Raw genomic sequence first — 12,818 nt, 5'->3', positions numbered from 1 at the left:
TCAATCAATTTTCTAAACACAGAGACAAAATCACAGTTAACAACACCATAAAACTTCTCTTCTAAACACAAAACAAGGAGAGAGTAAATCCATAGAGTTCAAAGACACTAAAATATCCTGCAAATTAATATACCATTGAGTAAATCCATCATCCAAATTTTCATAGCCGTGTAAAGGTAATTTCGAATTTATATTGCAGTTTGGTTTCGACTTAGATTATGGTTCATATTTCTTCTCATATAAAATCAAAATCAAAATCGAATCGGCCAATTTCTTCAAATTAAAAATCGATTAAAAACCGTTATGATCGGTTTGATTTTTGTTAACCATCGGTTCAAGTGAGATTGCCATCCCTAAATTGTAGCCTTATCCCAACATGCAAAGAGGTGGTTTCCGTGACTCGAGCCCATGATGCCCACGGGCCACCTTGGAGGACAAGATAGATGTCTATTTACGACAAAAACATGCATTATTGGTAAAAACATAGCACTAGCAGTTTTCAGTATTGCCCAAATATATTACAAAGCAACGAGAGTTGCCACTAGTTTACAGCAAAAACTCCATTCTCCAACTAAATGACACAGTTTCATGCCCTTTGAACACCCTAGGTAAGGTTAGTTACCTCATTCGACGTTCAAAACGATTTACCGGAACCGCAAACAGTTTGCAACAGGTGAAGCCCCTTTGGGTATGGAGTACTGAAGTATACATATATACGCGCTAAAGCAGCTTGTTACAAGTACCAACACCTACAGCAGCAGCAAGATGCCAAGCAGCATGAAGAAATGGAGTATCGGGGAAGACATCGTCGGCAATGAAAAGAGCTCCTCCTAAAACCGATGACATTTTGTGCACGTTATGTGCTGTCCTTAGCTCTGGATCTTCCAATGCTCTCTTAGCAAACGCTACCTGGCATGAAGGAGGAATCAGAGGCAATTTGAGCATAAGCCAACCACGTGAAGATGAAAAACACCGCAGTTGATTTTGATAATTTCAACACTTCTAATAAGTAGAATAATAGGAAGTTCCGGTAGAGCTGTAACAATGGTAAATGGATTTATATACAGGTTGGAGAAATGGAGGCAGCACAGCTGTTGAAATGGTGGGTTGTCAATTGTGATGGTTGGGCACAATATTTTGCACAATTAAGAGGAAAATAAGATGATCTTAGCTCTTAAGCGAACATAGCAAATGCCAAGAGGCCTTTGGCCCAACGGCATCATAAGGTACACAGGGTGCACTTAAGTTCCAAGAGAAAGGAGGTCAGGAGTTCAACTCCTACTCCAAGATGTTAATCTAACTATTCTAACAATATTGACTTTTGCCGATCCGACAAAAGAGAGAGTAAATGTAGCAAATTCAATGCCCACATTGTTTTGTCTTGCTCTCAAATCATAAAACACACAGATTAGTCCGTCATAACTAAATGATTTCCGCTACTAATACAGCAATAAATGCCTTCAGTTGTTCACCATGTCACAGGTGATATTATCTAAAATCTACCAGTCCGGAAGTTGAAAAATTAAGCAATAGACAACAACTGTCGAGTAATATAGTTCTAACCGAATCCAGTCTTGCATGGGCAACAACATCTAGTGTTTTTAGCTGAGTAAGTCCAGAGATGCAATCTCCAATAACATTGCCTAGTATTAGCATCTACATATAAATTAAGTCGCTAATCAGCGATGAGAAATATGTCAAAACCCACATGGATAATGTTGGTTAATGTTCATAGTTGCACATTTAGCCATGCAATTCATCTGATTCATAAAACTCAGGGGTTATAATATAGTTGAATGCCCTTCAGTCTTCCCACCAATGCATTGGCTGAGGTTGCGGGCCTAAATTTTGGTAGGGGATTTCTTTAGAATGGAATTAAAGACTACAGTTCTCCAACAAGGAACCTTTAAGAAGAATTAGTAAATTGGGAGAGACCACAGTAAAATATTAACGAAGACACATTTCAAAAGAAACAAACTCATCTCTCTTCTGAGAATAAGCAGTAAAACACATACCACAGGCAAAAGAAAATGGGTAAGTGAATTTTAATGCATCATTTGAACAAAAAAAAAAGGTGCAGATATATCTACCTCCATCATCCCAGTATGGAGAGCTGAAACCATAAGAGGCTGGACTGGCAGAATCAAAGCGGACGCTGCCATCAGCAACTTTGGATTCTCATTCCTCAGCGCCCTTGACAGAAACTGGAACAACAATTGCAGTAATGCATCAAGGGGGTAAGAAAGCTAATAAAAGGCTCAGACCCAAGTGGAACCAGACAACACAAATCATTCAGTATATGGGAAGATATAGCTATGATGCAATCAAGAAATCTGTTCGATTCAATTGATGCAACAGTCAACTGCTTCTGAGACGTCAAGATACTATAGCTGTCTGTTTATTCCTGTACATAAAGACTTGAGAAAGTCATTGTCCTTAAGTTTTTTTTGGTAACTATCATTGTCCTTGTCCTTGTCCTTAAGTTATTAGAGTTTATGAGTCCATATGTGCAGATTATGATAAATAGGAATCAGTTATGGGTTTGAAATGGGAGAACTAAGAGGATATCTTTAGAATCTTCAAATACTAGAAACCATGCTTGACATACACAATTATTGAAACAGGCATCTTTAATGGTTCTTCAGAAAGCTTGAACCCACTTTATCACATTGCATGGGAATAACTAATTTTAATTTTTGGGTGTGTGGGTGTTGCTGTAAGTGTGTGAAGTGACAATGTATTAATTGGGAAAAAGAAGTGCAGAAGGAACAGATGCAAATTTTGGTGAATACATCGCTCAAAACCCCTTTTAAGCAGGCAATATTACACATAAGAAACAAAAGCTTGATCTTTCTGATACAGCACTTAGGTTAACATACACATTTTCATAATACATTACTTCGTACCTAGTATTGTTATAACATTCGCAAGATGGCCATGTTAGTAACATGGAGGCTATCCCTGCATCAATCAGCTTGGAATGCAGACAAGAAGAGGTGTATTAAGATCAAGGTGTATTAACGTCATTGGGTATTACGGTCATTTTTTACGCATGTCATATCCAGAGTAAACATTCACCATACTTCAAAAACACATGGGACTTGTGGGAGTGAAGTGGTTCAAGACATAACCACAGAGAGAGGAAGGGAACAAAATTGACTCATCCCTACCTTTTCTTATTGTGTAAGCAAGGGGGACATATACTTCCATTATCAGACTATATACAAATAGAAAACATAAAGCCAGATGCTCTAAGAGATGGACCTTCTTAAATATGGTCACAGTTAGAAACTTTCTTCTTGTCTTCATTGAAATATCTTGACGTCCAAGACATGTGTGATATTCCTTTGGATATAGAGGTCTAAATAATATGGAGTGATATAGGCAAATTGAAAGGCCAAACCATTCTAAAAGAGGCAAGAATTAAACTCACTGAAGATTCAATTAAACGATAAAGAACTGATTTAGGGGGAGATAATTTTCCATGACTATAACTTACACAGGTAGTCCTTGTACTCTTCGATTCAACATCATACTGAGAGAGTTCAGTACGCAAATAAGCTCATACTATGTTAATAAGTTCTCCATCTCTACGCAGATATAGATCAATAGTTTAGTATCCTATTGAAAACTAAAGCAAGAAACGAGAATGGACGCAGATCCTCCCACCCCCTCAAATAGCAACTCCGGTACTTACTGAAATAAGGATTAGCATTGAGTAGTTTCTAAGACCTATACATCGATGAAAAAAGTGAAGAATATATCTTTAGTTCGGTTGTTACTATGTCTATGTCTGAATGGTATCTTACCACTGTTGATGTTGCAATCATAGTATAGTCAGCCCATCTCAGATACCTCCTCAGTTTTCCTCTTGAAGCATGGTACAAACTTGATGCAATTCCGACTCCAATTAATGAACTAGCATAAAGCTTACAGTTCAGATTCTTCCTGCATAACCACAAAATTAAACAATCAGACACACTACAGTAGAACATAATTTCTTAGCATCTATATTGCCAACTAATGCAGTATCTTGCCTTGGGGTTTTGATTCCAAGAGCAATAAAAGGAAGTGAAGTGATCACATTAGCAATTGTTTCTCCAAGGTGCCTATCACCTGAAGCAAACAGGATTTGAAAAAACACTAGTCAACAAACGTTGTGACACAATACAAAGTATTACGAAGCATATGTGCCAGACTAATATAGCATATGTTAGAAGAATTGTATAGTAATACCGCTCACACAACATTGGATGGGCCTCAAACAGGAAGGTCTTTGCTCCCATACTCTCCTGATGAAAATTTTATAAACTGTTGTGAGTCACATAGGGCTCAATGGTCAATACATAACTAAAAAACATGACAAAAAATAGCTCAATGGTCAATGCAGAACTAACAGACAAGATCCAAAATATTTGAGATTTAACAAACTTATGATCAAAGTAATGGGCATCATCTTCCACTTACTGCACTATTAGATGTTGACTAGATCCCAAAGCAGAATTCTGACATGTCGGCTGATTGATGTTCCCATTTTGGTTTACCTCTTCCAACACAAATGGTGACTGAGGAGCCAAATGCACTCCATGCACACCCTTTAGGGCTTTGCTTGGGGTCAATGTACTTTGGGGATACATAAGCTATGTGGCAATCAGTCAATTCGACTGATTGCCAGCAAAAGCTTGCAGGTCTCAATTGGAGATGCCAAGCGAAATTGCTGTTTTGTCACTGTAACATACCAAGTACTTCAAATGTCAGCAATTTATTGTTTTCTAAGAAATGTTGATTTCATAACATGTAAATTACCCCTATATACTAGAAACTAGCAAGATATGTTCAGAAAGAGCTCAAGAAATATCACAACAAAACATTTGCAACGATGGAAAATTTTCAAACCATAGATTGAAAAATACCCAATTTCAGTCAGATATAGTCCATGGGTAGGGAAACTATTGAAGTCACGGGGAGCTCCACTATATCCTGAGGGGTTCAAGCGAACCTCTAGGGTTACAAAAAATGCACTAAAATTTAGTATTTTTTTTAAACATATAATCTGATCTTTCTTTACTATCGTTGACAGTAAATCATTCACATGTAGCCAAAGTAAATGCAAATTCACAAAGTTTGTGAGCAAGTAGATAATATTAATATATAACTCAACAAAACAAAATAAACCTCGACGTCACTAGACTCAATAAATTTTTGACCATATATAGTATGTTTATTCTATATAGAACTTTGTGTTTAAATGTTTTCTTCTATTCCTGTCACCACTAAACTAAAATTTTGGAGTCGCCCTGGTTGTACTGAATCATCCTACGTATACGGTGAGACCATCAAAGCAGAAACAAAACTACCAAGAAGTACAAGAGTCAACGATTTGTTAGCAAAGGCAAGCAATCATAGACACGAGGTATTAGGGAAGCTAGATGGCACCTCGAATCCTAAAACTTACAGATATGCAGTCTCAAGCTCATGCTAACAAGTCCTTCCGAAGTTTCGAATAAATAAACCATTAAAGATCAACCAATCTTAACATACAAAGCAGACCTAATTCAGATAATTCTACATGTTTGAGGTTTGATTGGAAGTACAGACCCCAAATAGTGGACTTAAATTCCTATTCAGCAAGATGACACTCAGCATGTCGGTCTGGAAAGCTTCTTTTGAAAATCTTTTTAGTCCTTCATTTGTAAATTGAGCAAGTTCAAATGTACGCACTTGAAATATAACCAAATAATGTCGAAAAGCTAGGTTAAGAATCCACACATATCACCCAATTCTGGCATACCCAGAACCAGTTCAGAAAATTATACACACCCCTGGTCTAAGATTTGCAAATTTCAATCCAACCCCAATTAAAGCTTAGCCCATTCCAACAAGATTTTGCAAAATTCAGGACCAAATCGATTACCATCCTTGCCCCTTACAGAACAAAACATCCAAATTCTTCGTAAATTCCAATCACCAAAAGAATCAACAAAACTAATCTAAAATGGGTTCTGAGCACAATAACAGCCTTGCATTAATCGAAAACAGGAATCAGCAAATCGAATCATCCGAAAAGGAAAAAGGAAATTCCAGAGAGAGAACCTGGAGAATGGGGATGTGACGACGTGGCGAAAATGGCAATATACAATAGTATTATGTATGTGCCAACACACGTATGTATATATTGCTTGTATATATGTAGAGGGGAGTGAAAGACAAAGGTTGAGGAAGGTGGGGAAGAGTTCAAAATGGTGGAGATGCGAATTTAGGCCACGAATCTTCGGAAAGGGTGTGCGCATATTCGAGGTGTCGGGTTGGCATCAGCTCGTAAAAGTCTCCAATGACATTTCTTGTCAAAATCAAATACTCCTGCTATTATGTTTTCTGTTTTTTTTTGTTTTTATAATTGGATTAGTGATTATCCGTGCCTTTACGCCGATAAAAAAAAAAAAAGACACGACACAGCACTATTTTATTACAACTTAAAAAAAAATTATTCTTACCTTCTAGTAATTTTAAAAAACCCAAATGAAAAATTTTATAATTTATTTTTTAAAATTCTCTTCAAATAGACAACTGGTATAAATTGAACTAATTTCTTCTAAGAATAATTTCACAGCAAATAATACCACACTCGTTGAAAAAGTAGGAGCACTGTTAGAACTATGGCTCATATGTTATTGGGGGGTGCAGGGGGCGTTATACGGTATGGTTCGTATAGGGGTATTTTTGGGATACAGATCAAATACTAGTTTAGGGTTAGAATAGAGTCAATATAAATACTCTATGTTGTAAACCCTAATTTATATTGTGATAATAAAGAACAGCAGCCGCTCTCGCTCCCGTGGACGTACCCGGCTTTGGGGAACCACGTATATCTCTGTGTTGATTCTTTACTGTTTATACTCGTAAATCGTGTGTGTGTGTGTGTCGATCATAACAAGTGATATCAGAGCTACAGGCTGTTTTAGATCACACAGAAGAACGATGTCATCGAGTTCGTCTGTTTCGAAATTCGATGTGATGAAGTTCGATGGAACTTCGAATTTCGGATTGTGGCAACAGCGGGTAAAGGATCTGTTGGTGCAGTAGGGCTTGTACAAGGGATTGAAGGCGAAGCCAGAAGCCATGTCTAACGACGATTGGGAAGAACTCCAGATGAAGGCGGTGAGTATGATTCGTCTATGTCTTGCAGACGAAGTTATGTTTCACGTGTTGGGTGATGAATCGCCGGCTGGGGTTTGGACTAAACTGGAGGGCAGGTATATGTCAAAATCGTTGACGAACAAACTGTTTCTAAAGCAGAAACTGTTTGGGTTGAAGATGGGCGAGGGTGCTGATCTGATTCAGCATATCAACACGTTCAATCAGGTTGTGAGCGACCTGCAACGGATTGACGTAAAGTTTGAGAAGGAAGACCAAGCGCTGATGTTACTGTGTTCACTACCGATTTCTCTCGAAACCCTAGTTACAACCTTACTTTGGGGGAAAGAAACCCTAGAACTGGAGGAAGTCACTGCAGCCTTTCTGGCGTATAATCAACGCAAGCAACAAACAGAATCGCTGCAGGGTGAAGGTCTGGTGGTTAAAGGGTACGGGGATCGTGGCAGAAAGAATAAGAGGGGTAAATCAGTTTCGGGGCGTGGGAGGTATTAGTCAAAGAACAGGTCCGAGGGCACGTTTGAGTTCAAGTGTTATAGGTGTCATGAACCGGGGCACATGAAGAAAGACTGTCCGCAGAAGAGTAAGGGAACTGACTGGAAGAAGAAGGGAAAGACAGAGGAGAGGAAAGATGGATCAACTTCTGCAAACGTTGTGGAGCAGGAGTCAGATGATGGTGATATGCTTTCGGTCTCAGCAAGTTCAGATCACATGGCAGATTCATGGATTATGGATTCAACATGTTCTTTTCACATATCTCCTATCAAAGAATGGTTCAACACATATAGGTCAGTGGATTGTGGTAATGTTATTATGGGTAACGATGCATCGTGTAAAGTCATAGGAATAGACACAATTAAAATCAGAATGTATGATGGTGTTGTGAGAACTTTGGGGGATGTTAGACATGTTCTAGAATTGAGAAAGAATTTAATTTCGTTAGGAACCTTAGACTCCAATGGCTGTGGGTATAAAACAGAGAGTGGAGTCATGAAGGTAACAAAGGGTGCTATGGTGATGATGAAGGCTTGTAAAGTTCCTGGTAATATTTATAAGTTGGTAGGGAGTACAGTTGTAGGTGGAGCTGCTGCCACTACAACAGACGATACTGATGATACTATGCTTTGGCATATGCGGTTGGGACTTATGGGAGAGCGTGGGATGTTAGAGCTACATAAGAGGAATCTGCTGAAAGGGGTTAAATCGTGTAAATTGGATTTCTGCAAGTTTTGTGTTCTTGGAAAATAGTGTAAGGTGCAGTTTAGGAATGCAACTCACAGAACGAAGGGAATTCTTGACTACGTTCATTCAGATGTTTGGGGGCCAGTGAGGGTAGCTTCGAAAGGAGGATCTCTGTATTTCTTGACCTTTATTGATGATTTTTCAAGGAAAGTTTGGGTGTACTTCATGAAGCACAAGTCTGAAGTCTTTGCTAAGTTCAGAGTGTGGAAAGCTGAAGTGGAAAACCAGATAGGGAAAAAGATTAAGTGCCTCAGGACAGATAATGAGAAAGAATTCAAGAATGGGCCTTTTCTGAAGTTTTGTGAGGAACATGGGATTCAGCGACACTTTACAGTTCGAAAGACACCACAGCAGAATGGGGTGGCAGAAAGAATGAACAGAACCATTGCAGAAAGGGCACGGTGTTTAAGATTGAATGCGGGACTTCCGAAGGTTTTTTTGGGCAGAAGCAGTGAGTATGGCATGCTTTGTTATAAACAGGTCACCGAGTGCTGCTTTGGATGGGAAGGTAGCTGAGGAGATGTGGACAGAGAAAGAGGTTGACTACTCAGGGTTGAGAATTTTTGGGTGTTCGGCCTATGTTCATGTTCCCAGTGATGAGAGGTCAAAGCTTGATGCGAAGTCTAGACAGTGTATATTTCTTGGTTATGAGAAAGGGGTCAAAGGGTACAAGCTTTGGGATTTAGAGACAAAGAAGGTGGTGATCAGTAGGGATGTGGTATTTGATGAGGACTCTATGATCAAGGCACATCAGAGGGTTCAAAATTCTAAGTCAGAGGAAGTGAACATCAAACAACAGGGCATACAGATTGAGCTGGAGAGTTTTGATATAGGTGATACTCAGCTAGATAAACAGCTTGATCAACAGCAGCAGCAGAAGCAGCAGCAAAGCTTGGCCGCTGGGAGAACTAAGCGCACTATCAAGCCACCAGTGAGGTATGGGTTTGATGACTTGGTTTCTTATGCATTGACTACTACTAGTGGGGATCCATCTACTTTTCAGGATGCTATTACGAGTTCTGAAAGGGACCAATGGATGGAAGCCATGGTAGAGGAAATGGAGTCTTTGCATAAGAATAAGACTTGGGAGTTGAAAGAACTACCCAAGGAAAAGAAGCCAGTGGGTTATAAGTGGGTATACAAGCGGAAAGTGGCAGCAACAGAAAAGGAGAGGAAAAAGTTCAAGGCTCGGTTAGTGGCAAAGGGGTATTCACAGAGGAAGGGGATTGATTTTGATGAGGTCTTTTCTCCAGTGGTGAGGCATACGTCAATCAGGATTATCTTGGTATTGGTGGCTAGCTATGATCTGGAGTTAGAGCAGATGAATGTGAAAACGGCATTCCTCCATGGTGATTTGGAGGAAGTCATATACATGGAACAGCCTGAGGGGTTCAAGCAGCCAGAGATTGAGCATTTTGTTTGTAAGTTGAAGAAGTCCCTTTATGGGCTGAAACAGTCTCCAAGACAATGGTACAAGAGGTTTGACTCTTTCATGATACGGATTGGGTACACACGCTGTGAGTATGATTGTTGCGTTTATGTTAAGAGTCTTGATGAAGGTTCCTATATTTTCTTGCTTCTTTATGTGGATGATATGCTGATTGCTGCGAAGAGTATGGTTGAGGTAAATAGGTTGAAGTCTTTATAGGGTAAAGAGTTTGACATGAAGGATTTAGGAGCGGCTAGGAAGATACTTGGGATGGAAATTCGCAGAGATAGGTCAGCTGGTAAGTTGTGGTTATCTCAAAAGAATTATGTGGTGAAAGTGTTGGAGAGGTTTAGTATGAATAATGCCAAACCGGTCAGCACTCCATTGGCAAGTCATTTCAGATTATCTTCAGCTCAGTGTTCGGTGTCAGATGAAGAAATTGAGGATATGTCAAGGGTGCCTTATGCAAGTGCAGTGAGTTACTTAATGTATGCAATGGTTTGTACGAGGCCCGATTTGGCACATGCAGTTAGCACCGTCAGTAAGTACATGGCCAAACCAGGCAGAGAGCATTGGAAGGCAGTCAAGTGGATGTTCAGATACTTGAAAGGTATTTCAGATCGCGGGGTTATGTTTGGTAGGCAACGGGGTCAGATTTCAGTTGTTGGGTATGTGGATGCGAATTATGCTGGGGGTTTGGATGACAGAAGGTCTACAACTGGTTATGTGTTTACACTTGTGGGTGGGCCTATTTGTTGGAGATCTATGGTACAACCTCTAGTGGCTTTATCCACTACTGAGTCTGAGTATATGGCGGTGACTGAGGCAGCTAGGGAAGCATTGTGGTTGAAAGGGTTTGTTAAGGAGCTTGGCATAGATCAAGGTGGAGTTCAGTTGCATTGTGACAGTCAGAGTGCCATTTATTTGGCAAAGCATCAGGTGTATCATGCTCGAACCAAGCATATCGACGTGAGGTTTCACAAGGTGAGAGAGTTGATTGATGCAGGAGATTTGATACTGGAAAAGATGAACACTTCTGAGAATGCAGCTGATATGTTGACAAAGACGGTTACTGCAGACAAGTCCAAGAATTGCTTGGACTTGGTTAATGTCTCCCGGTGCTAGGAAAATGGAGGCATCCCCCCAACTTATTGGATAGTGATGGTTATCTTCTGAAGGGGCGAGAGTGAATTCGCCAAGGTGGAGATTGTTAGAACTATGGCTCATATGTTATTTGGGGGGTGCAGGGGCGTTATACGGTATGGTTCGTATAGGGGTATACAGACCAAATACTAGTTTAGGATTAGAATAGAGTCAATATAAATACTCTATGTTGTAAACCCTAATTTATACTGTGATAATAAAGAACAGCAGCCGCTCTCGTTCCCGTGGACGTACCCGGCTTTGGGGAACCACGTATATCTCTGTGTTGATTCTTTACTGTTTATACTCGTAAATCGTGTGTGTGTGTGTCGATCCTAACAAGCACATACCCAAATGAAATTTGTAATTAACTTATGCATAACCATTTGTTAACAGCTATCACGATCAACCAATACTTATATCACACCCGTATCTAATATAGTTCAACCAACAACTAATCCAAAAAAAAAAAAAATGAATAGTTTTAAAACTCTACTGCCCGTAAGTTAAAGAATGCTGTTTTTTTTTTACATTGAAAATAATTCTTGCAACAGAATGTCACAACTTGAGTTTTTTCCTCCTCCAAATCAAAGGAATGCTACAGGCCTATAACTGAGACAAATTATCAAGCACTACTACTTTCAATCATGCGTCCAAGAAATAGGTGAAACAACTTGTTACCAAAAAAAAAAAATTAAGTTTATTCTTTTGTATGAGTAAAGTTTTTATAATATTTTTCTATTGTTACCTCAGTTGATGGAAGAAAGAAATTAAATAGAGTTTTCTAACAGATGAGTGGACAATGCACAACATCCCAATAATAGAGTTAAAGATTGACGATATGGAAAAGAAAATGTTTTGATAATAAAAGGCTCATTGTTAAATTAAGAAAAAAAATATGTTTGTCCCTAGAAATGAAAACATTGCCAAAGAAGTAAGGAAAGAGAGAGAGGGAGTGAGAGGATAAATTTATTAAAGAAGTTGATTGGATGACCATAACTTATTGAAAATTTGATCTGACAACTGGAGAGGTACTATTGTTTGTATGTATACATAAAAACCATTCTGTTCTATAATATAGATGTTCGGGACTGGACTTTGCGCCCACCTTAAATCAATTTTTCTATGATGCTCCAGTGTGGTATTGAGGCATCATGCCCCCATTTAATTTGGACCTTTAGATCAGGTTTTGGATGAATCTCAGCCTTTGGATGAAAACCATTCCCAAAAAGTATGGGGGTTTAGCATTTTTTTCAGAAAAAAACATCACTATACTTACCATGAACACTGACTCTACTTATCACAGTTTATGCAGATACTTACCACAACAAAAGACTACACTTCAACGTTTTTACCCTTTCTCTCTCTAACTTGTTCTCTAGGTAGCCGGTTTTTGGCGGGAAAATAAATTTTTTTGGCGGAAAAATGTAGCATTTTGCTATAATTTTTTTAATTATTGAAAATTTATAAGTTCACACCACTTTTTGTCATATTCACCCTACTTTTTATCATTTTTTTAATCATTTGTGTAATAGACTATCAAATATTGGCTGAAAATATGAATTTAATCTAATACTATTTAATTTGTAAACAAAATTTTAATAACAAATTTTTGAAACTAAATATTTAAGCCAAAAAATTGCCTTGATTTTAGATTCATGTTGTTAATATATTTCAGTAAATTATTTTTAATTAAAAAGTATTTTACAAATATTATTGAGAAAATATTTATTCATTTGTTGTTTTGAATAACTTACAATTAATGTTGTTAATATATTCCATTAAATTTTTACTTTGTGTATATATGTTTCTTATAATAAATTTTTAAAAAAATAAATATAAACCATATAAT

General features: G+C 38.3%; 1 protein-coding gene across 2 annotated transcripts; it reads right to left on the bottom strand.

Annotated features, from left to right (window-relative positions):
• Positions 1 to 450: 450 nt before the first annotated feature.
• On the bottom strand, positions 451 to 6,357 carry LOC131301880 (uncharacterized). 2 transcript variants are annotated; one of them, XM_058328375.1, is made up of 7 exons: positions 6,094 to 6,357; positions 4,468 to 4,728; positions 4,237 to 4,292; positions 4,038 to 4,116; positions 3,810 to 3,948; positions 2,091 to 2,204; positions 451 to 909 (listed from the first exon to the last, which is right to left on the bottom strand). In XM_058328375.1, exons 2-7 carry the CDS (start codon positions 4,635 to 4,637, stop codon positions 721 to 723), a joined length of 747 nt encoding a protein of 248 aa, XP_058184358.1. In that variant the 5' UTR covers positions 4,638 to 4,728; positions 6,094 to 6,357; the 3' UTR covers positions 451 to 720. The 2 variants fall into 2 exon arrangements, with proteins under 2 accessions (XP_058184358.1, XP_058184356.1); XM_058328373.1 differs by lacking the exons at positions 4,038 to 4,116; positions 4,237 to 4,292 and having other exon boundaries at positions 6,094 to 6,278.
• Between the last annotated feature and the right edge of the window lie 6,461 nt (positions 6,358 to 12,818).

Source organism: Rhododendron vialii, chromosome 9a (assembly GCF_030253575.1).
Source record: "Rhododendron vialii isolate Sample 1 chromosome 9a, ASM3025357v1".
In the NCBI taxonomy this organism is placed as follows: Eukaryota; Viridiplantae; Streptophyta; class Magnoliopsida; order Ericales; family Ericaceae; genus Rhododendron; species Rhododendron vialii.
Note: the sequence above shows the minus strand (reverse complement) of the source record. Positions and strands in the feature narration are given on the sequence as shown.